This window comes from Chlorocebus sabaeus, chromosome 2 (genome assembly GCF_047675955.1).
Source record: "Chlorocebus sabaeus isolate Y175 chromosome 2, mChlSab1.0.hap1, whole genome shotgun sequence".
NCBI lineage: Eukaryota > Metazoa > Chordata > Mammalia > Primates > Cercopithecidae > Chlorocebus > Chlorocebus sabaeus.
The window spans coordinates 13203634-13221610 of NC_132905.1; the positions used below are offsets into that span (position 1 = coordinate 13203634).

Below are 17977 nucleotides of genomic sequence, written 5' to 3' on the forward strand. Positions count from 1 at the left end.
TTTAATTGTTGTAAAGTATACATAAACTTTACCATTTTAGCCTTTTTTAATCTTGCAGAACTGAAACTCTATACCTGTTAATAACTCCCTGTTTCTTCCTTTACCTAGCCCCTGGCAACTACCATTTTACTTTTCTATTCCTATGAATTTGTTTATTCTAAGTACCTCATGAGTGGAATCATACAATATTTGGCCTTTTGTGGTTGATTTTATTCACTTAGTATAATGTTTTCAAGGTTCATGTTGGAACATGTATCAGTACTTTATTCCTTTTCGTGGCTGAATCATATCCCATTATGTGGATATAAACACGTTTCGTTTATCAATTGATTTGAGTTGTTCCTATTTTGGGGGTATTATGAATAATGCTGCTGAGAACGTTGATATACAAGTTTATGTGTGGTCCTGTGTTCCCGCTTCCCAGTTACTTATGTAACTTTTTGGACTTTCAACTGTTCTCCCAGTTTGACTGGAGCCTGGAGGTAGTTGAGAACAGACAAGCCTCCTATCAACTCCCTCCTTTCAAAAAAGGAAGCCTCTAGTTTCCCAAGGGACTTTCAGAAGCACATGCTTAGAGGATTAACAATGGGAAAATAATAAAGGGGAGACATAGGATACATCTGTTTTTTGAAAAGCCAGCCTGTTGTTTAAGGATATCAAGGTTGTGGTTTTCATTTTACAAGATATTGCCCTTATGATTTTGATAGAAACAAATTATTCAGATGTGACTATCTAGTGACTCTTGACCTCCATGGTGATGGTAAGAGTGATTTAAGACAAGTGTCCTCAGAGCTGAATTCTTTCTTCTCTGGATGTGATGGAACCATCTGACTGACTTGAGATATGTACAGATTCTTAATCTCTGTATTACTGCTTCAGCTGGTTTGGCTGAGCCTTTTAATTTTTGAAGACCATTTCAACCTTGGGTATTGAAGTTCTGGCACTTTCAGATGTATGTAGGGAATATGCTGCTGTTTGTTTTTAGTGAATGTCAGAGATAAGAGTTCAGTCTGCATGGGTAATGAGAGGAGTGCTGCATCTTAGGTCTGGAGGGTGGCCTTGAGACCCAGCTCGCTCATGGGCAAGCAGTTGCTTCACCTCAGCTGCTAATTTGTAAGATGAGAAGAGTTTAGATTAGGCAACCCCAGGGTTCAGTGATTCAGAGTGCTGCTTTTTCATAACAGATTTCAGTTGATGGTGTGATTTGGAAGATGAGTCTCAGTCTTTTGACTTTCCTAAGGCCTGTACTGGACATTTGTTTTTTCGTTTTTGCTTTTGTTTTTCCAACCCTCATTTCAGAAACAGAATGCTTGTGTTCCTGCAGTTGAGGAGACACTGAAGACTGGTGATTGTGATTTAGATTCAGTCCAAACTATCTTTTTCCTCACCAGCTGAACAAGCTAACTCTGAAAAGGCACTGCATATTTTAAAAAATATTTTTTATGTCATATGTATGAAATGGATGCCACTGACACAAATGCACTTTTCAGGGGCATTAATTGAAAAATAATGTCCAGAATTAGGGTAGTGTTGTATCAGTTGACATCTCCTGAATATGTCACATCCGAATAACAGTTTATCCAGGGAACTGGGGAGACTGACAAGCTGGAGCTTATCCTTTGGAGAGTGGCCTGTGAGATCACGGAAGGAATGGTGAAAAGAACTGATCCTGGTTCACTGGGAGAAGAGGGGCGTGTCTTAAAGTTTTGAAAGGCTGTCATGTGACTGGGGAATTTATAGCCTAACTGAGAGCTATGGGCAGGTTACACAACATTGTAAAGCTGTCCAGTGTGGAATGAACTGCCTGGTGGGATTTTGTGCCCCCTCTCACTTGAGGTGATCAGGCAACAATCTTTTAGAGTATGTTTTTTTGTAGAAAGGATTCACACATGTTGATGGAAAGTGACAAAAAATATTACTTTGACTAAACATTTTTGTATAGAATGCTGTATTTAGATAAAATATCATCTTTCGCCTTGCATAAATTTACACTAAAGAAATGGTTATAAAAATTACAAAGAATAATTGAGAACAGTTAAAAACTTGAAGAAAATCAATGTTTATTTTTGGAGGCAGTTTTGTATTTGGTTATCTTTTATCATCAAACTGGGAGAATAGTAAAAGTCCAGTGAAGTTAGTAAAAATAGAGGAATACAGAAACCGCTTATCTTTATTAAGAGTATTATAATACGATTATCCTAGGCAATATAATTGATGTTCATTGTTCAAATTTGGCTTTCAGTACATAAGTGTCGTCATTTGCAAAGTAGTTTTCTTTCTAATCTTCCTGGTTCTCTAACTCCCTCACCCCCCTTTTCAGCCTCAGTACTACTGTACATTTTCCAGTAAGCTTAAGGAAAGAGGAGACTAAACTTTATTTTCTTACCTCTCTCTTGCTGCACAGTTTTATCTGCTAATCCAGAAGATCATTCTGCCCTGGATAGTCGGAATTATGTGTTTTGTGGATTGGGGAGGGAGGAGAGGAAAAGGAGGAGGCATCAGAGCTGCCTTTCTATGAAGAGTTTCCGGCATCTGGAAGCTCTTTTGCCCAAGCTTATAGGAGAATGGAAATCGGCTACCTCTGTTCAGGGCTGTGTATTTTAGAAAAAGATTGAGTGGGGTGATTATTTCCAGACTGGCTGTAGGCTCTCAATCTTAAAGCAAAGCTGTATAAGGTTAATTTTTTAGGCCGGGCGCGGTGGCTCAAGCCTTTGATTCCAGCACTTTGGGAGGCCGAGATGGGCGGATCACGAGGTCAGGAGATCGAGACCATCCTGGCTAACACGGTGAAACCCCGTCTCTACTAAAAAGTACAAAAAACTAGCCGGGCGAGGTGGTGGCGCCTGTAGTCCCAGCTACTTGGGAGGCTGAGGCAGGAGAATGGCTTAAACCCAGGAGGCGGAGCTTGCAGTGAGCTGAGATCCGGTCACCGCACTCCAACCTGGGCGACAGAGCGAGACTCCGTCTCAAAAAAAAAAAAAAAATTGATTTTTTTAAAATGCAAATATATAAACCTTTTTGCAACTGGTTTGATTTAAATGTAGGGCTTAATGGCACATGTAAATAAAATAAAGTATGTTCACTAGTTCAGATGCAAATCCTAAAATAGAAACAATAAGAGCTTATTGGCTATAAGAAGAAATAGGGTTTTACTGTGACCACAGTTTTTGATTCAATGAGTGATATAGACAGGTATTAAATATGTTGCTGAGGGAAAGGTAGGAAGGAAAGACAATGTGTAAATACAAGAATGATGGTTTTTTCTTTCAACATTTTATTTTTTAGTTTCTGAAATACAAATCAATATATTTTGTTACATATCATTTTAACAAGCTTGACTTTTTTTCAATATAAGATGACTTGATATAGGTACTTTAAAACTTTCTTTTTTAAAAACCATACATTTTATCTTGGGAAAGCTTATCAAAAAAAAAAATACACGTGTACATGAGAAGTTGTTTTTCAGTACTTCAGAGCACAACCCCCAACTTAAAATGTGGTCCACTAAAATATGTAAATATTCCTCCTGTCACAAAAATAAAATCTCATGGTTGGGGAAAAATAATATTTGGCATAGGCCTGAGTGAGCTTGAAAAAAAAGTTAGGATGTTTAACTGTATGGAGGAACATCACGGAGGGAGTCCATCTAGAACCATCTAGCAGAAGAACTAGCCTGTTGCTATTGGAGCTAATCTGTTTCAGAGACTGATACAAGGTGCATGCTCGGGGGTTACTGAAGATTCACAACAGCCACGGAATCACTTACTCAGAATTAGCTGAAATTCAGTATACAAGAATATATGACAACAGTAGAACAATGTCAGTAGTTATTCAGTGCCCGGAAAACAAACTGTAAGTTTAGAACAAGAACCTTAACAGGAACAATAGTCAACATGTTTATAAGACTTTGAAGGTGAGAAAACATTTGCGGATGTCTTGTGCCCAAGTACGTTATTTTCCAGCACACTAGGGACAGCATCACAACATATAAAGTAAGAAGAAATCCAAGCTGTTTAATCTTCTACCATTCTCTTGAGTATTAAACCCAGGCCACCTTTGGCCACTTGCGGGGTTTCTTTTCTTCTTTATTCTCTATGTAAATATTGCTTCTTGGGACACCAGCAGTTTTGCTTCTTCACTCTTATCACAGGCTAAGTGTGGAGGGGTGTTACCCTCAGTGTCTTGGATGTTTGTGGATGCTTTGTAATACAGAAGGATATGAATCATCTTCAAGTTACCCTTGGCTGTGGCCCGGTACTTTGCTGTAGCCTCATAATGATCCTTACCATCTGGATTAACCTCACCTTCTAGTAACTTGACGGCAGTCTCGTGCCTGTTTTTGGAAACTGCATGATGTAGGGGAGTAGAGCCATTTTGATTGACAGCATTCACTTGAGCACCTTTTCCAGAAGGGCTTTTACAGTCTCATTCTGGGCAGCACAAACAGCAGTCTGAAGAGGAGACCAACATTGCATAGTATTTATCATTTACTGGCACTCCAAGTTGAAACAAAAATTCAGCAATTTATGTATGTCTGGTTGAGCCTGCCCAATGCAGTGCACTTCTGTCCTGGTCAGTTCTCATAGCCAGGGATTTATTGGCCAGAATCCTCTCCTTCACCTCCTCCAGCTTTCCGCTGTAGGCCCAGTTGCAGACCGTTAGGTTAGACACACACCCTTCTGTTTTGTTTTCCCAGGATTGATGTTTTCTTTCTGATTAGTTTTTATCTTAACAGGTACTGAATGTTTCCACAGAGATATAACAAAATCTGTTCTTTAAATAGAGGTGTCGTCACAGGTAGCGGTTAACTGATGCTTTGATTCTGTTCATGAGAATCAAATGCTTGTCCCTCTTAGAAAATTGCCAGCATAACTTGACATTTTTTAGTTAGATCATTGGGTTAAAGAAACTTCAAAAATCTTCCTCTTAAACCCCAGTGGGGGTTATAAGATATATGTAAAAATTCTTGCATCAGCATCAGTTGGAGTAATTTAAGTATCAAGGGTCTGAAATTTTTACATAGTAACTTGGGTTGATGTTATCAAAAAATGAAATTGTTTATATCATAGTAGCCTGATTGTCTTCCTCATTTTTATTAACTTAGAAAATATAGCTACCCTTTTTTTTTTTTTTTTTTTTTGACAGAGTCTCACTCTGTTGCCCAGGCTGGAATGCAATGGCGTGATCTCTGCTCACTGCAACCCCCACCTCCCAGATTCAAACGATTCTCAGGCCTCAGCCTCCCAAATAGCTAGGATTACAGGTATGTGCCACCATGCACAACTAATTTTATTGTATTTTTAGTAGAGATGGGGTTTCGCCATGTTGGCCAGGCTGGTTGCGAACTCCTGGCCTCTAGTCAGTGATTGCCTGCCTTGGCCTCCCAAAGTGCTGGGTTTACAGACATGAGCCATGGTGCCCATCCTGACAGCTGCCGTTTTCTTCACTAGTAATAGCATCATTTTTAGCCCTTGATTCCACGCTCTTCTCTTCTCCCAACCCCAGGTAAAAGATAATCCCAGAGAGACTGTGTTTTTCTTTTACAACTTTAGGGTAGAAATGTTTTTTAAAAAATCACACTGTAAACTTTTATTTTTTGATCCTTTAGGTTTACTGTGGGTTCCCTATAACTTCATACTTTGATCAGACTAATGTTATTTGGTGAAGATTTTCAGTAAACTATCAGAATTCTTCTGTAGCCATCAAACTTCATGCTTTGGTTTGATTGCCCACTAGGCCCAGATTCTACATTTCGGTAATGTGCCACTTTTGCATAAATTTGCATCACAGGCTTAGTTTAGATTAGTGACTATTTCCTGGAGGTACTGGTGGCAGGGAACCTTTTTTTGTCTCTTTCAACCTGAGCACTGCTAGTTTTTATCTTTTTTATATTTCACCTAAGATTCCTTTGGAAACAAGGATTTCACAGCTTTTAAAAAATAAAAAGTTTGAAGCTAGGTGCAGTGGCTCACACCTGTAATCCCAGCACTTTGGGAGGCCGAGGCAGGCAGATCACTTGAGGTCAGGAGTTCGAGACCAGCCTGGCCAACATGCCGAAACCCCATCTCTACTAAAAATATAAAAAAATTAGCCCAGCCTGGTGGCACGTGCCTGTAATCCCAGCTGCTCGAAAGACTGAGGTGGGAGAATCGCTGGAACCTGGGAGGCAGAGGTTGCAGTGAGCTGAGATCACACCACTGCACTGCAGCCTAGGTAACAGAGGGAGACTCCATGTCAAAAAAATAAATGAGGTTTGAAAATCACTGGTTTAGGCTAAGTGCAGCTTATGTTTAGGTGTTAACCAGGAAGAAGTAACGATCCTTGTGTAGCTCTCGGTGAAATATTAGAGATTCTTTTCCTAGTGGAAATGAAAGTTTTGCATTCACTAGTGTAACTGATACATTAATCATCACTTTGGGATATGTTCAGGTTTGGGTTCCCGAACGTTGTAAAGTAGCAAAGTTATACCTGCAGTTGAAGGAAAGTAGGACACACTATGACATACTAGATCCGCACTTGAAATAGTTTAAAATGTGATCTGGACAAGTTTGGACTTGGAGGCTAGCTTTTTCTTCTGGCTCATCTCAGAGGTGTTCGGCTGGGTTGTCTTTTGCTTATCTAAAACAGGTTTATCTTTTTGTTTTATCTTTGTTTTGTTTTACTTTCAGATGATACTAGTAAATGCTTTTCTGCTTTTTTTCTTCCCCTAAAAATACAGACTATACGGTGCCATCCTTGATGTGGTAGCTCTGCAGAACTACCATAGACAAGTTCCACTAATTCGTGGTGTGTCAGATCCTGCAGACCTTACCTTGAGCCTGCTAAACTAGGACTGTCATCTGTTGGGTGATTATCTGTCTGCCTGACCCAGAAGAAGCTGAGTACAGCCTCTGACTAGATCCAGGGCTTTTGGCAGAGCAGTTGTTTCATAAATGATTGTGATTGTTGGTCAGTTAATTACTTTCTCTTTGCTTAAAGTTCACAGTTACCGATGTTATGTCATCATCCTTCCACTATACAGTGAGCTTACAAATATTTTTTCCTCGTGAGCCAGGTTCTCTGTACCTCTTGGTACATGGAATAAATGTTTTTACTTTTGATACTTGGAAGAGAGAGAGGATCAGATTTTTTTTAATTAAAAATTTTTTATGTGTATTAATTTAAGGGATACAAGTGCAGTTTTGTTACACAGACATATTGTTCAGTGGTGAAATCTGGGCCTTTAGGGCTGGGTGTGGTGGTTCATGCCTCTAATCCCAGCACTTTGGGAGGCCAAGGTGGGCAGATCACTTGCGGTCAGGAGTTCAAGACCAGCCTGGCCAAGATAGCGAAACCCCGTCTCTACTCAAAATACAAATAGTCGCCGGGCGTGGTGGCACATACCTGTAATCCCAGCTCCTCAGGAGGCTGAGGCAGAATTGCTTGAACCTGGGAGGCGGATGTTGCAGTGAGCCAAGATCACGCCATTGCACTCCAGCCTGGGCAACGAGAGTAAAACTGTCTCAAAAAAAAAAAGAAATCTGGGCTTTCAGTGTATCCATCACCCAAATAATGTACAAGGACACCTTATTCAGTCAATGTTGCTAGGAAAATTGGATTACCATGATGCAGAAGAATGAAACTAGACCCTTATCTGTCACCGTATACGGAAATCAGCTCAAGATAGAAAAAAAACTCAAAGTGAGACCTGAAACTAGGGAAACCTAGGGAAAACTCTCGTGGACATTGATCTAGGCAAAGAATTCATGACTAAGACCTCAAAAGCACAACCAACAAAACCAAAAGAAGATGGGACTTAAACTGAAAAGTTTCTGCACAGATACATATATCATGCATATGGTTTTACTTTATCTGTAGCCTAGGGCCTCGATGAATCTCAGATTTTCATTCCAGCTGTCTGACTCTTGCTTTGTAAGAAAGCACATGAATAGGATTTGGGCCTGGATTAGTACAACTTTAATGTTTGGGCCCTAATCAGTAGATGTGGGTATAATTTGCAAGGGCTAATAGGAATGAGTATGTCTTGTTCACTCAACAGTGTTAGTCTCCAAAATTGAATGTTGGCTGGGCACAGTGGCCCATACCTGTAATCCCAACACTTTGCGGAGTCGAGGTAGGAAGATCACTTGAGCTCAAGAGTTGGAGACCAGCCTGGGCAGCATAGGGAGGACCCCTATTAAATTTTTTTAAAAATTAGCTGAATGTGGTGGCATCTACCTCTAGTCTCATCTACTTTCGAGGCTGAGGCAGAAGGATTGCTTGAGCCTGGAGAACTGAGGCTGCAGTGAGCTGTGATCATACCACTGCAGTCCAGCCTGGGTAACACAGAGTGAGACCCTTTCTCAAAAATAATAATAATGGAACGTTTACATGTAGTTCATCAGGTGGCATGTGCTTACCAAAAAGCTAGTTACTCTCTATTTATTTTAAAGGCAGGACCTTAGTCTGTCACCCAGTCTGGAGTGCAGTGGCACAATCATTGCTCACTGCAGCCTTGAACTCCTGGGCTCAAATGATCCTCCCACCTCAGCCCCCTGTATCTAGGACTACGAGTCCACACCCGTTTCTACATAGGTCTTGCTCTGTTGCTCAGTCTGGTCTCAAACCCGGCCCCCTGACATGCTGGGATTATGGGTGTGAGACATTGTACCCACACCTAGTTACTTTCAGTTGTAAATAAAACACTTGAAAATGTTAATTCTATTAATAGGTTATTGAGCTTTCTCTGAATTATTTATAATTTAGGTTGTTTAACTCTTTTCATATAGTGTTTTTTGTTTTTTCACTTGATGAAATCAGAGCCAAAGCATTTTTTAGAGTAACTTTCATTTTACAAACTCCTATTCTTTTTACTAGACCCAGTTCACAAGTGTAATTATTTTGCATAAATACCCTATCTTGGTCGGCATGGTGGCTCACGCCTGTAATCCCAGCACTTTGGGAGGCTGAGGTGGGTGGATCAAGAGGTCAGGAGATCGAGACCATCCTGGCTAACACGGTGAAACCCCATCTCTACTAAAAATATAAAAAATTAGCCAGGCATGGTGGCAGGCGCCTGTATTCTCAGCTACTCAGGAGGCTGAGGCAGGAGAATGGCGTGAACCGGGGAGGCGGAGCTTCCAGTGAGCCGAGATCATGCCATTGCACTCCAGCCTGGGCGACAGCAGGACTCTGTCTCGAAAAAAAAAAAAAATACCTTATCTTCCTCTTAATTATTTACTTTCTCTTCTGTGTCCCACTGCCCAGTGGGTCTGTCAAGACTTTTGGTTGTGAGTGACATGAACTTAGGCAGAAACGATAATGTGTTTGTTTATATATATTGGAAAAGGCTGGCTTAGGGAAGTGCTGTTCTTCAGGCACAGCTGCATCGAGGACCTTAAACAATATCAATAGGGATTGTTCCCTTTGCTTACTTCATGTGATGGCAGGTCCCAACTCTTGTTTTCAGTGTCAGTGTCAGCCCTGTTTAGGGGACATGTCCAACTCTACTGGTCATTATCTTACAGAGATGAAATATTCTTAGCTAGTCAAACTGAGTCATGTATACTCTCCTCTGCTGGAAAAGCGACTTTCCCTCTTCCATCAATTGTGGCAGAGGCGGCTCCAAGAGGAGGCTGGGCAGGCAAAAACAAATGTCTAAACCCTACTGACTGAGGGCTGGCTGGCTATGTGTATTCCAACCTGGAAGAAATGGACTGTTGAAGGGGAAGAACCGTGTCTTATTCATCTCTCTATTCCTAGCACAGTTGAGTGGCTAAGTGCAAGTGCTTTAAAAATGATTGTCTAACAGATGAACAATATATAGGTTTGTTAAATTGGATATTTTCCCTTTTTTATGTCATGAGCTGAAAGGTTTGGCTGAAGGGAGCTACTTCTCCTTGGTATTGGAATAATGATACTCCTCTGATTTTTGTTTTGTTTTTTTGAGACAGAGTTTTGCTCTTGTCGCCCAGGCTAGAGTGCAATGGCGCGATTTAGGCTCACCGTGACCTCCGCCTCCCAGATTCAAGCGATTCTCCTGTCTCAGCCTCCCAAGTAGCTGGGATTATAGGCATGCTCCACCACGCCCAGCTAATTTTGTATTTTTGTTAGAGATAGGGTTTCTCCATGTTGGTCAGGCTACTCCTGACCTCAGGTGATCTGCCTGCCTTGGCCTCCTAAAGTGCTGGGATTACAGGCATGAGTCACCACACCAGGCAGATTTTTTTTTTTTTTAATGGCCATGCTGATAAGGAGGCAAAAGAGAAAGGATTAGCTATCGAGGGGCAAATCTGGGGAGACAGTATGCCCATCTTTCCACATGTCAAAACCCATCTCTGGGACAGTTTTTGGCATTAGTGTTAAGGTTTCTTTCTCCCTAAGAGTAATAATTATCTGTATTTTAGTTTTTAGCTCTCTTTGCATTCAAAAGTGAGGAAAGGACCTTGAATTTCAGGCAGAGACAATTTCTTATATATTCTGTTCCCACCCCTCAGTTACTTAAATATAGATCCCTTGTCCAGACTTGTAAAGGAGAATCAAATAGATAACATTAATGAACCCTGGAGCCAGCTATTGATTTGAACTTACGTTTCTTAACAGCAAGCAGTAGATGCAAAGAAACATAGGGTCCTTCTGTTCTTTTTCTTATCATCCATAATGATTGACTGATAGAGTTTGATTGAAACTTTTTCCAGGGAATTGTTTGGCTTGTTATAGTTCAAAAAGCCCACAAGAAAGGGTAACAGTGGCCCCTTCTGGGATGGGGAGCTGCGTGGCTGGTGGGATAGGAGTGAAAAGGAAGCCGCCTTTGCTTATATTTCTGAATTGTGTGCTTGTTTTATCTACTGAGAAAGTATTTAAAGCAAAAACAAACAAACAAACAAAAATCTTTGCAAATGCTTTTGAAGGTGCCAATGTATATGACTGTTATTTCAGCTCCAAATGGAGAAAATCTTAGAGAAATGATCTCCATGAGCAAACGCATGGAGGGCACACACTTATCTGGAGAAAGGGACATTATGGAATTTCCAAGGTTATTAGGAATGTCAGAAATAGGCATATGAAGAGCATTATAATCTTTACACTGAAAAGATGTAGAATGTTCTGAGTTAACGTGAACATAGATTCGTGGCCAGGCATGGTGGTGCACACCTGTAATCCCAGCACTTTGGGAGGCCAAAGCCAGCAGATCGCTTGAGCTCAGGAGTTCAGGACAAGCTTGGGCAACGTGGCAAAACCCCATCTCTACCAAAAAAGAAAAACAAAAATATAGCCAGGCGTGGTAGTGTGCACCTGTAGTCCCAGCTGCCTGGTGGGGCTGAGGTGGGAAGATGACTTGTGCCCAGGAGGTCGAGGCTGCAATGAGCTGTGATTGCACCACTACACTCCAGCCTGGATGAAAAGTGGAACTCTGGCCAGGCGCAGTGGCTCACACCTGTAATCCCAGCACTTTGGGAGGCTGAGGCAGGTGGATCACCTGAGGTCAGGAGTTTGAGACCAGACTGGCCAACATGGTGAAACCCCGTCTGTACTAAAAATACAAAAATTAGTGTGATGTGGTGACACGCACCTGTAATCCCAGCTACTCAGGAGGCTGAGGAAGGAGAATTGCTTGAACCCGGGGGGCAGAAGTTGCAGTGAGCCGAGATTGTGCATTGTACTCCAGTCTGGGCAACAGGCAAAACTCCGTCTCAAAAAAGGCCGGGCGTGGTGGCTCACACCTGCAATCCTAGCACTTTGGGAGACTGAGTTGGGCCTATCATGAGGTCAGGAGATCGAGACCATCCTGGCTAACACAGTGAAACCTCGTCTCTACTAAAAATACAAAAAATTAGCCAGGCGTGGTGGCGGACGCCTGCAGTCCCAGCAACTGGGGAGGCTGAGGCAGGAGAATGGCATGAACCCGGGAGGCAGAAGTTGCAGTGAGCCGAGATCCCGCCACGGCACTCCAGCCTGTGCGACAGAGCAAGACTCCGTCTCAAAAAAAAAAAAAGAAAAAAAAAAAGTGGAACCCTGTCTCAAAAAAAAAAAAAATTCAGATTCCTCTTAGTTACTAAGCCTACAGCAAAATAACATTTTTTTGGTACAGCATTTCCCAGTAAGCAGTGTCACTGCTTTATTTATAAACCTTTTAAATTCAAAATAGATAAGTAAACCCAACACCAACTCTGTGGCTGAAATACCGCTTTTTATAAATTACAAGTTTCTTACAACTAAGTTCCCTTATGGGCATACTCAATTTTTCAGAAAAAAATACCTACCAGGCAGTGAGATGCTTCATCTTAATGTCTTAAACCAACTTTTTAAGCTGTGGGTAGGCACTTAGGAGAATGGGTTTTTCTTTCCCCCAAGCTGCCGCTTGATTCTTCTTAATGTTTTCTGTAGACTAATGACCCCAGTGGTGGCTACATTTCCAAATCTTTATGTCTTTGTTTTTCTAAGATTGTTGAGCCACTGATCCAGGAGGCAGGGAAACCATTAATGTCCGGCTTCTGGACACATCTCTTATGAAGTGTGAAGCACAGTTAACTCAGGAAGTTCCCAAAGAACTGAATTTTGGCCCAAAGAGAGTTTATGAAATGAATAGAGAAACAAGATGTCTCCTCCCAGTCTTAGGTATCTGTGGGCATCCATTTTAATACCTGGTTTCTTCAGATTTAGCCTGTGACACTTTTCTGTATTTCTGAAATATTTTTCTAGCATGTGCTTCTCTGTAAAAGACCTGATTTGTAGTAACTGTGTTTGTTTTTTGTTTGTTTTTGAGACGAAATCTCACTCTGTCACCAGGCTGGAGTGCAGTGGTGTGATCTTGGCTCACTGCAACCTCCGTCTCCCAGGTTCAAGCGATTCTCCTGCCTCAGCCTCCTGGGACTACAGGCAGGTGCCACTATGCCTAGCTAATTTTTTGTATTTTTAGTAGAGATGGGGTTTCACCATGTTGGCCAGGCTGTTCTTGATCTCTTGACCCCTCGTACTCTGCTCTCCTCAGCCTCCCAAAGTGTTGGGATTACAGGTGTGGGCCACCGCGCCTAGCATGTAGTAGTTGTTTTAAAGGAAGCAAGTGATAAAGAATTTGCTGATTTTAAGCCACCATAAAAAGATGGTTTAAAATAATTTAGCAATACAATTTGGACGAGAAATAATTGATTTGGTCTTAATTTATATCAGAAGTGACTTCTAAGTCTGTAGTTGGCTTCACAATAGTCAGATTATTAGCAGAGCAGAGAGGGCTGGGGACATCACAGTCATTGCTTCATAGTGAGCAGCAATTCTATCTTGAGTATGATAAGGCTGAGAAGGTTTTTTCAAAATACTTTTCATTTTTGGCCCTAGTTATTCTTTGGTACTTTATATAGAATATTTTGAGACTTCTAAGTTAGAGTAACATACCCAGTTTGAAAATTTCTAGGGGTTACTGTTTGATTTTGGTAGATTTCACTCTCTCCTTTTATTTCCCATTTTTTGTAGTTAACGTTGATTTTGGATTAGAGTAATAAATGAGGCAACATTTTATTACATTTGGATTAGTTGACTTGCCATTTACAGATGATATTAGTATTACAGAGTAACAGCCTTTATTAATTAGAAAACTGGATTTGCATATATTAAATTTTAATTTCTGGTGCTTTGCCTTCTGATTTTGCTATTTTGGGTTTTAGAACTTGACATTCTGTGAAATTGTGTTAGATTTGGATTATTGATAAATTTTTACCATATTATGGAAAGCATTTATGATCTCATTAGAAACCATACATATTCTCAATTGCCCAAGTTTTACTGATTTTATTTTCTCATTAAAGACAAACTTTTGTTTTAAGGAACTTGGGAAAGTTGATCTATCTAATTTAATGTATGAGGTCATTAAAATAATTTTTCAGTTCCCTTACATACATACAGGCTTTTCATTTTTTCAAAACGATCCTCCTTAAAGTCTGTAACAGTTAACATTTGTGAGTGCCTTTGCCCAGGTATGTTGCCCAGGTATGTTGCAGGAGTGGGGTCATGTGTTGGTCGAGTCACATATCATTACTGTATTTAGTTTGGGAAGTATACAGAAACTTAAGGTTTTTAGTTTTTGTTTGTTTGGTTTTTTTAAGAATACCATAGCAGTAGGCAGGACAGTTCCAATTCAACAAAAACCTCTTTACCCTGGCACTCAAAACTGTGTAATGATGATGAACTGGTAAACATTTTTCTGTTTTCAGATGTTCAACATCAAAAGGAGAAAAGAACACTTGATTTAAAAATAATTGATTGCTATTGTTTCTCTAATTTTCAACTTGAAGTTCATTGCTGAACTGTTTTTTTAAAGTCTTATCAGAATTACGCCAGATTAGACTCATAGTCAAAATGTCCTATTAAAAACTGGGAAGATCAGAGAGTACTTATTTTGCCTGCCTGCTTTAAGTATTCAGAGTATAGTAGATACGTGCCCGGCTCAGTGGCTCACACCTGTAATCCCAGCACTTTGGGATGCCAAGGCGGGAGGATGGCTTGAGTCCAGGAGTTTGTGACCAGCCTGGGCAACATAGTGAGACCTAGTCTCTACAAAAAATAATTTTTTTAATTAGTTGGGCGTAGTGGCACACTCCTGGAGTCCCATCCTCTTGGGAAGCTGAGGCGAGAGGATCACTTGAGCCCAGAAGGTTGAGGCTATGGTGAACCGTGAGTGCACTGCAGTCATGAACCATGAGTGCACTGCATTGCACTCCAGCCTGTGTGACAGAGCAAGACTCTGTCTTTAAAAAAGGATGGATGGATGGATGGATGGATGGATGGATGGATGGATAAGTCGAGCCATATGCACATGCAAGCGTGTGTGTCTGTGTGTGTACACACTAGACGAGGATACCTGTGCACCTTTTTTGTCAGATGGGTAGGGTTTATGATCCTGTCATCAGTGGAATTAGTGAATATTACAAGTTGTACGTGTTTTGACTTTGACTTAAATTTTTTTTTCCAATAGAAACTATGTTCCAACTTCCTGTCAACAATCTTGGCAGTTTAAGAAAAGCCCGGAAAACTGTGAAAAAAATACTTAGTGACATTGGGTTGGAATACTGTAAAGAACATATAGAAGTAAGTAGCATGTCATTTTTAAATTTTAACATGACTCAGCTTCTGATCCATTACTTTGTGTCAGTGGCCGTGATGGCTAAATCTTAGATGTGATTCTGAATTTCAGCCACAGCAGTAGCTCACGAAAGCATTCTCAACAGCGTAACTTGTGCCTTTCTCCCTAAAATGGGCTTTTTCATTTTTGCATCCTGAAGCAAAAGGCTACCATTGAGGACTTAAGCATGTCAGGCATTGAACTAGGTGTCGTAAAGTTGTCTATACGTTTAATCCTTAGAACAACCATGGAGGTGGGAGGCAGTGTAGCAATTCTTATCTACACTTTACAGATGAAGAACTAATAAATAGGCCCAGCCTTGCAGCTGAGAAAGTGGCAGTGTCTGTGGGACTCAAAGCCTGTTCTCATTCTGATACGCTTGAATGTTCTGGTTGACCTTCTAATTGTTGAGGCATGCTTGTGTGGGTGCTTGTCGTCTCTTTCCTTAGGATTTGAGCATTTGTTGCCCCTTTTGACCCATCGTAGACTATTACTTTCCCCCTTGTATAACAGTTTGGGCTTTATCAACTGTTTTTCAAGCTGTTTTATTCTATGAGCTTTATAACAGCCCTGTGGGATAGCCATGCAGTGGTCTCCTCCTTTTCAACATCTCACTGTTTCAGGTCTTACGGTTTGTTGGTCAAAGTCCCTGTATGAAAATAAATGTTTGAAGCTGTTTCCCCTACTAACCTTTAAGTTCTAGCTGGCTAGGGACCATAGCTACCTTGTTTATCCATTTAGCCCCAGCACCTAGTACAGTGTTTTGCACATAATAGGTGGTCAGTAGATGTTTGAATGGAATTGGAAGTAAAAAAGCAAATTCATTCATGCAACAGGTTTTCTTATTTTGAGTTCCACTAATAACACTTGAAGAGTATATCATGGAAACTGAAGCTGCTCAAAAGTCGACTTCTCTAGTTATGTTGTTCCAAGTGTGGAAGTAGCCCGTCTCCAACCCCAAAGTTCAGGTAGATCTGCCCAAATGAAACAGTCCATTCACTTTGCACTCTGTGGGGTCATCTTCATAGAAATAATTCCAACATCACAGTACATTTTCTATCATGCATTTGATTTGTTCCTCCTATGATTATTTATGTGTAGACTTCATTTTCCACCTTGAACTGTGAACTTTTTAGGAACAAGTGGGATTTTACCCTAAGACTTTCAATCTTCCTAGTCTGGAGGGAAGTGGACCATTAAATTTTTTCATGAGAGTATAAATTTAACATCATACTGCTTAACTTTCTTTGAATAGCTTTCTTTCTGCCTTTTTGGGTTTGAAATTTCTGAGTTTTCTTTCTGATCTGATCTCCTGCCCCCTTCCCTCAAAAAACTTTTTTTTTCTTTTGCACAGAACCAGAAATATCTGCAGTGCTATAAGCAAACATTGCTGTTTTAGATGTGATTCCAGTACTGTAACTGACAAGTTACAGTACTCTAATGAAAAGTGCTTTGATATTAGTGTGTGGCTGAATTTTTTTACTTAATTAGAACTTCCAGCAGTTTCCTTGGAAACCTGGCTGACCATCAGGAAAGTGGTTGGTTGATACAAAATGTAGACTGCAACTTCCATATGCCTTTTTATATTTAAGAGCCTCATCACTCCTAGTTTAAATCCTTGTTGACACTGGTTTTCCTGTGCCTCTCCCCATCTTAGTTAAGAGGTGGGATTTACATGTAAGATGAGGTTAGCATTTATACCACTATGTTTTTGTAAACTTCTTTCACTGTTTTCTAGGATTTTAAACAATTTGAACCTAATGACTTTTATTTGAAAAACACTACATGGGAGGATGTAGGCCTGTGGGATCCTTCACTTACGAAAAACCAGGTAAGTGTTACAGGAGGCCTCAGGTAGCAGCTGCTTGGTGTAGTGGCACAGGAGGCCTCCTCAGATGGCAGCTGCTTGGTGTGGTGGCACAGGAGGCCTCCTCAGATGGCAGCTGCTTGGTGTTCTCCTCTCAGCTCTAGGCCTTTGACAGCAATGCAGTGATTGTGGGCAAATGCCAAACATCGAAAGTATCAAAATTGCATTTCATATTTTCCCGACCAGTGGGAAGACTAAGAAAAACTTTTTGTTTGTGGTTTTTTGTCATTGGACTGAAACTTGAGGTGTAAGAAGAAAAGGAAATTTTGTTACTTAAAAGTTATGAAGCCTGCTGTATCCCACCATTTCCCCAAAAAGTGCTCTGGCTCTGTTTTTCTGCACAGAAAAAGACAAGACCCTTCCTTATATTTAAGCTTTTTTTATTTCTCTATGTTAATGGCACCCAACTTCTATGGGAGGCCTGGGGAGGTGACTGTGTAAGATGTCATTGACAGAGAGAGAAAACTTTTTACAAATTGACATTAAAAACAATATTAGCAGTGCCAGCAGGTGTCAGTAGATGATGATGATGTCATACAGATAGAGGGAGGTATAGGTGGTATTTCCTTTTGCATAGAGAGAGGTAATTGTCAATTTAATTTTTACCATTACCTATTTTAGGAGTGATTCTCATTCTGCATTAATAATCTGTTCATCTATTGGAACATACTTTTCAGGAAATTAGTACTTTTAAACTTTACCTCAGATATTTGACTTTTTTTTTTTTTTAAATACCCCAGGCAGAGGTACTAACCAACAGTCTTAGAATGAGAATGCTTTCCAGTGGGACATGGCATTTGTTTCATTTTATCAGTCTGAAAGCCTCATAGCTGAATACTAAAGAAGAGTTGAGCTTTGAGGAGAAGCAGAGTATTTCATCTTGGTTCAAACTAGTATCTGAAACAAAGTAGGTTTCTAGGGAGAAAAGATCTCTTGCCGAGCATGTGTCAGTTCACCTGTCTTCATCGAAGGACTGACTGCATAAGTGTTAACAGTCATAATTCTGAAAGTTACTC

At 40.5% G+C, this 17977-nt stretch overlaps 1 protein-coding gene and 1 pseudogene across 4 annotated transcripts in view; one reads left to right on the forward strand and one right to left on the reverse strand.

Annotated features, from left to right (window-relative positions):
* The window catches only part of ADNP (activity dependent neuroprotector homeobox), a 41689-nt gene that overhangs the window by 13346 nt on the left and 10366 nt on the right, over nucleotides 1-17977 (forward strand). For 2 of the 4 annotated variants that reach the window (XM_008014097.3, XM_008014109.3), the window contains 2 exons: nucleotides 14948-15060; nucleotides 16833-16925. In XM_008014097.3, coding sequence (XP_008012288.3) covers nucleotides 14953-15060; nucleotides 16833-16925 — 201 coding nt within the window. In that variant the 5' untranslated portion in view covers nucleotides 14948-14952. Of the gene's footprint in view, nucleotides 1-12752; nucleotides 12859-14947; nucleotides 15061-16832; nucleotides 16926-17977 lie in introns of those variants that run through there. The other 2 variants (XM_073005811.1, XM_008014120.3) reach the window with 2 other exon arrangements.
* LOC103249048 (uncharacterized) lies at nucleotides 4014-9727 on the reverse strand (annotated as a pseudogene).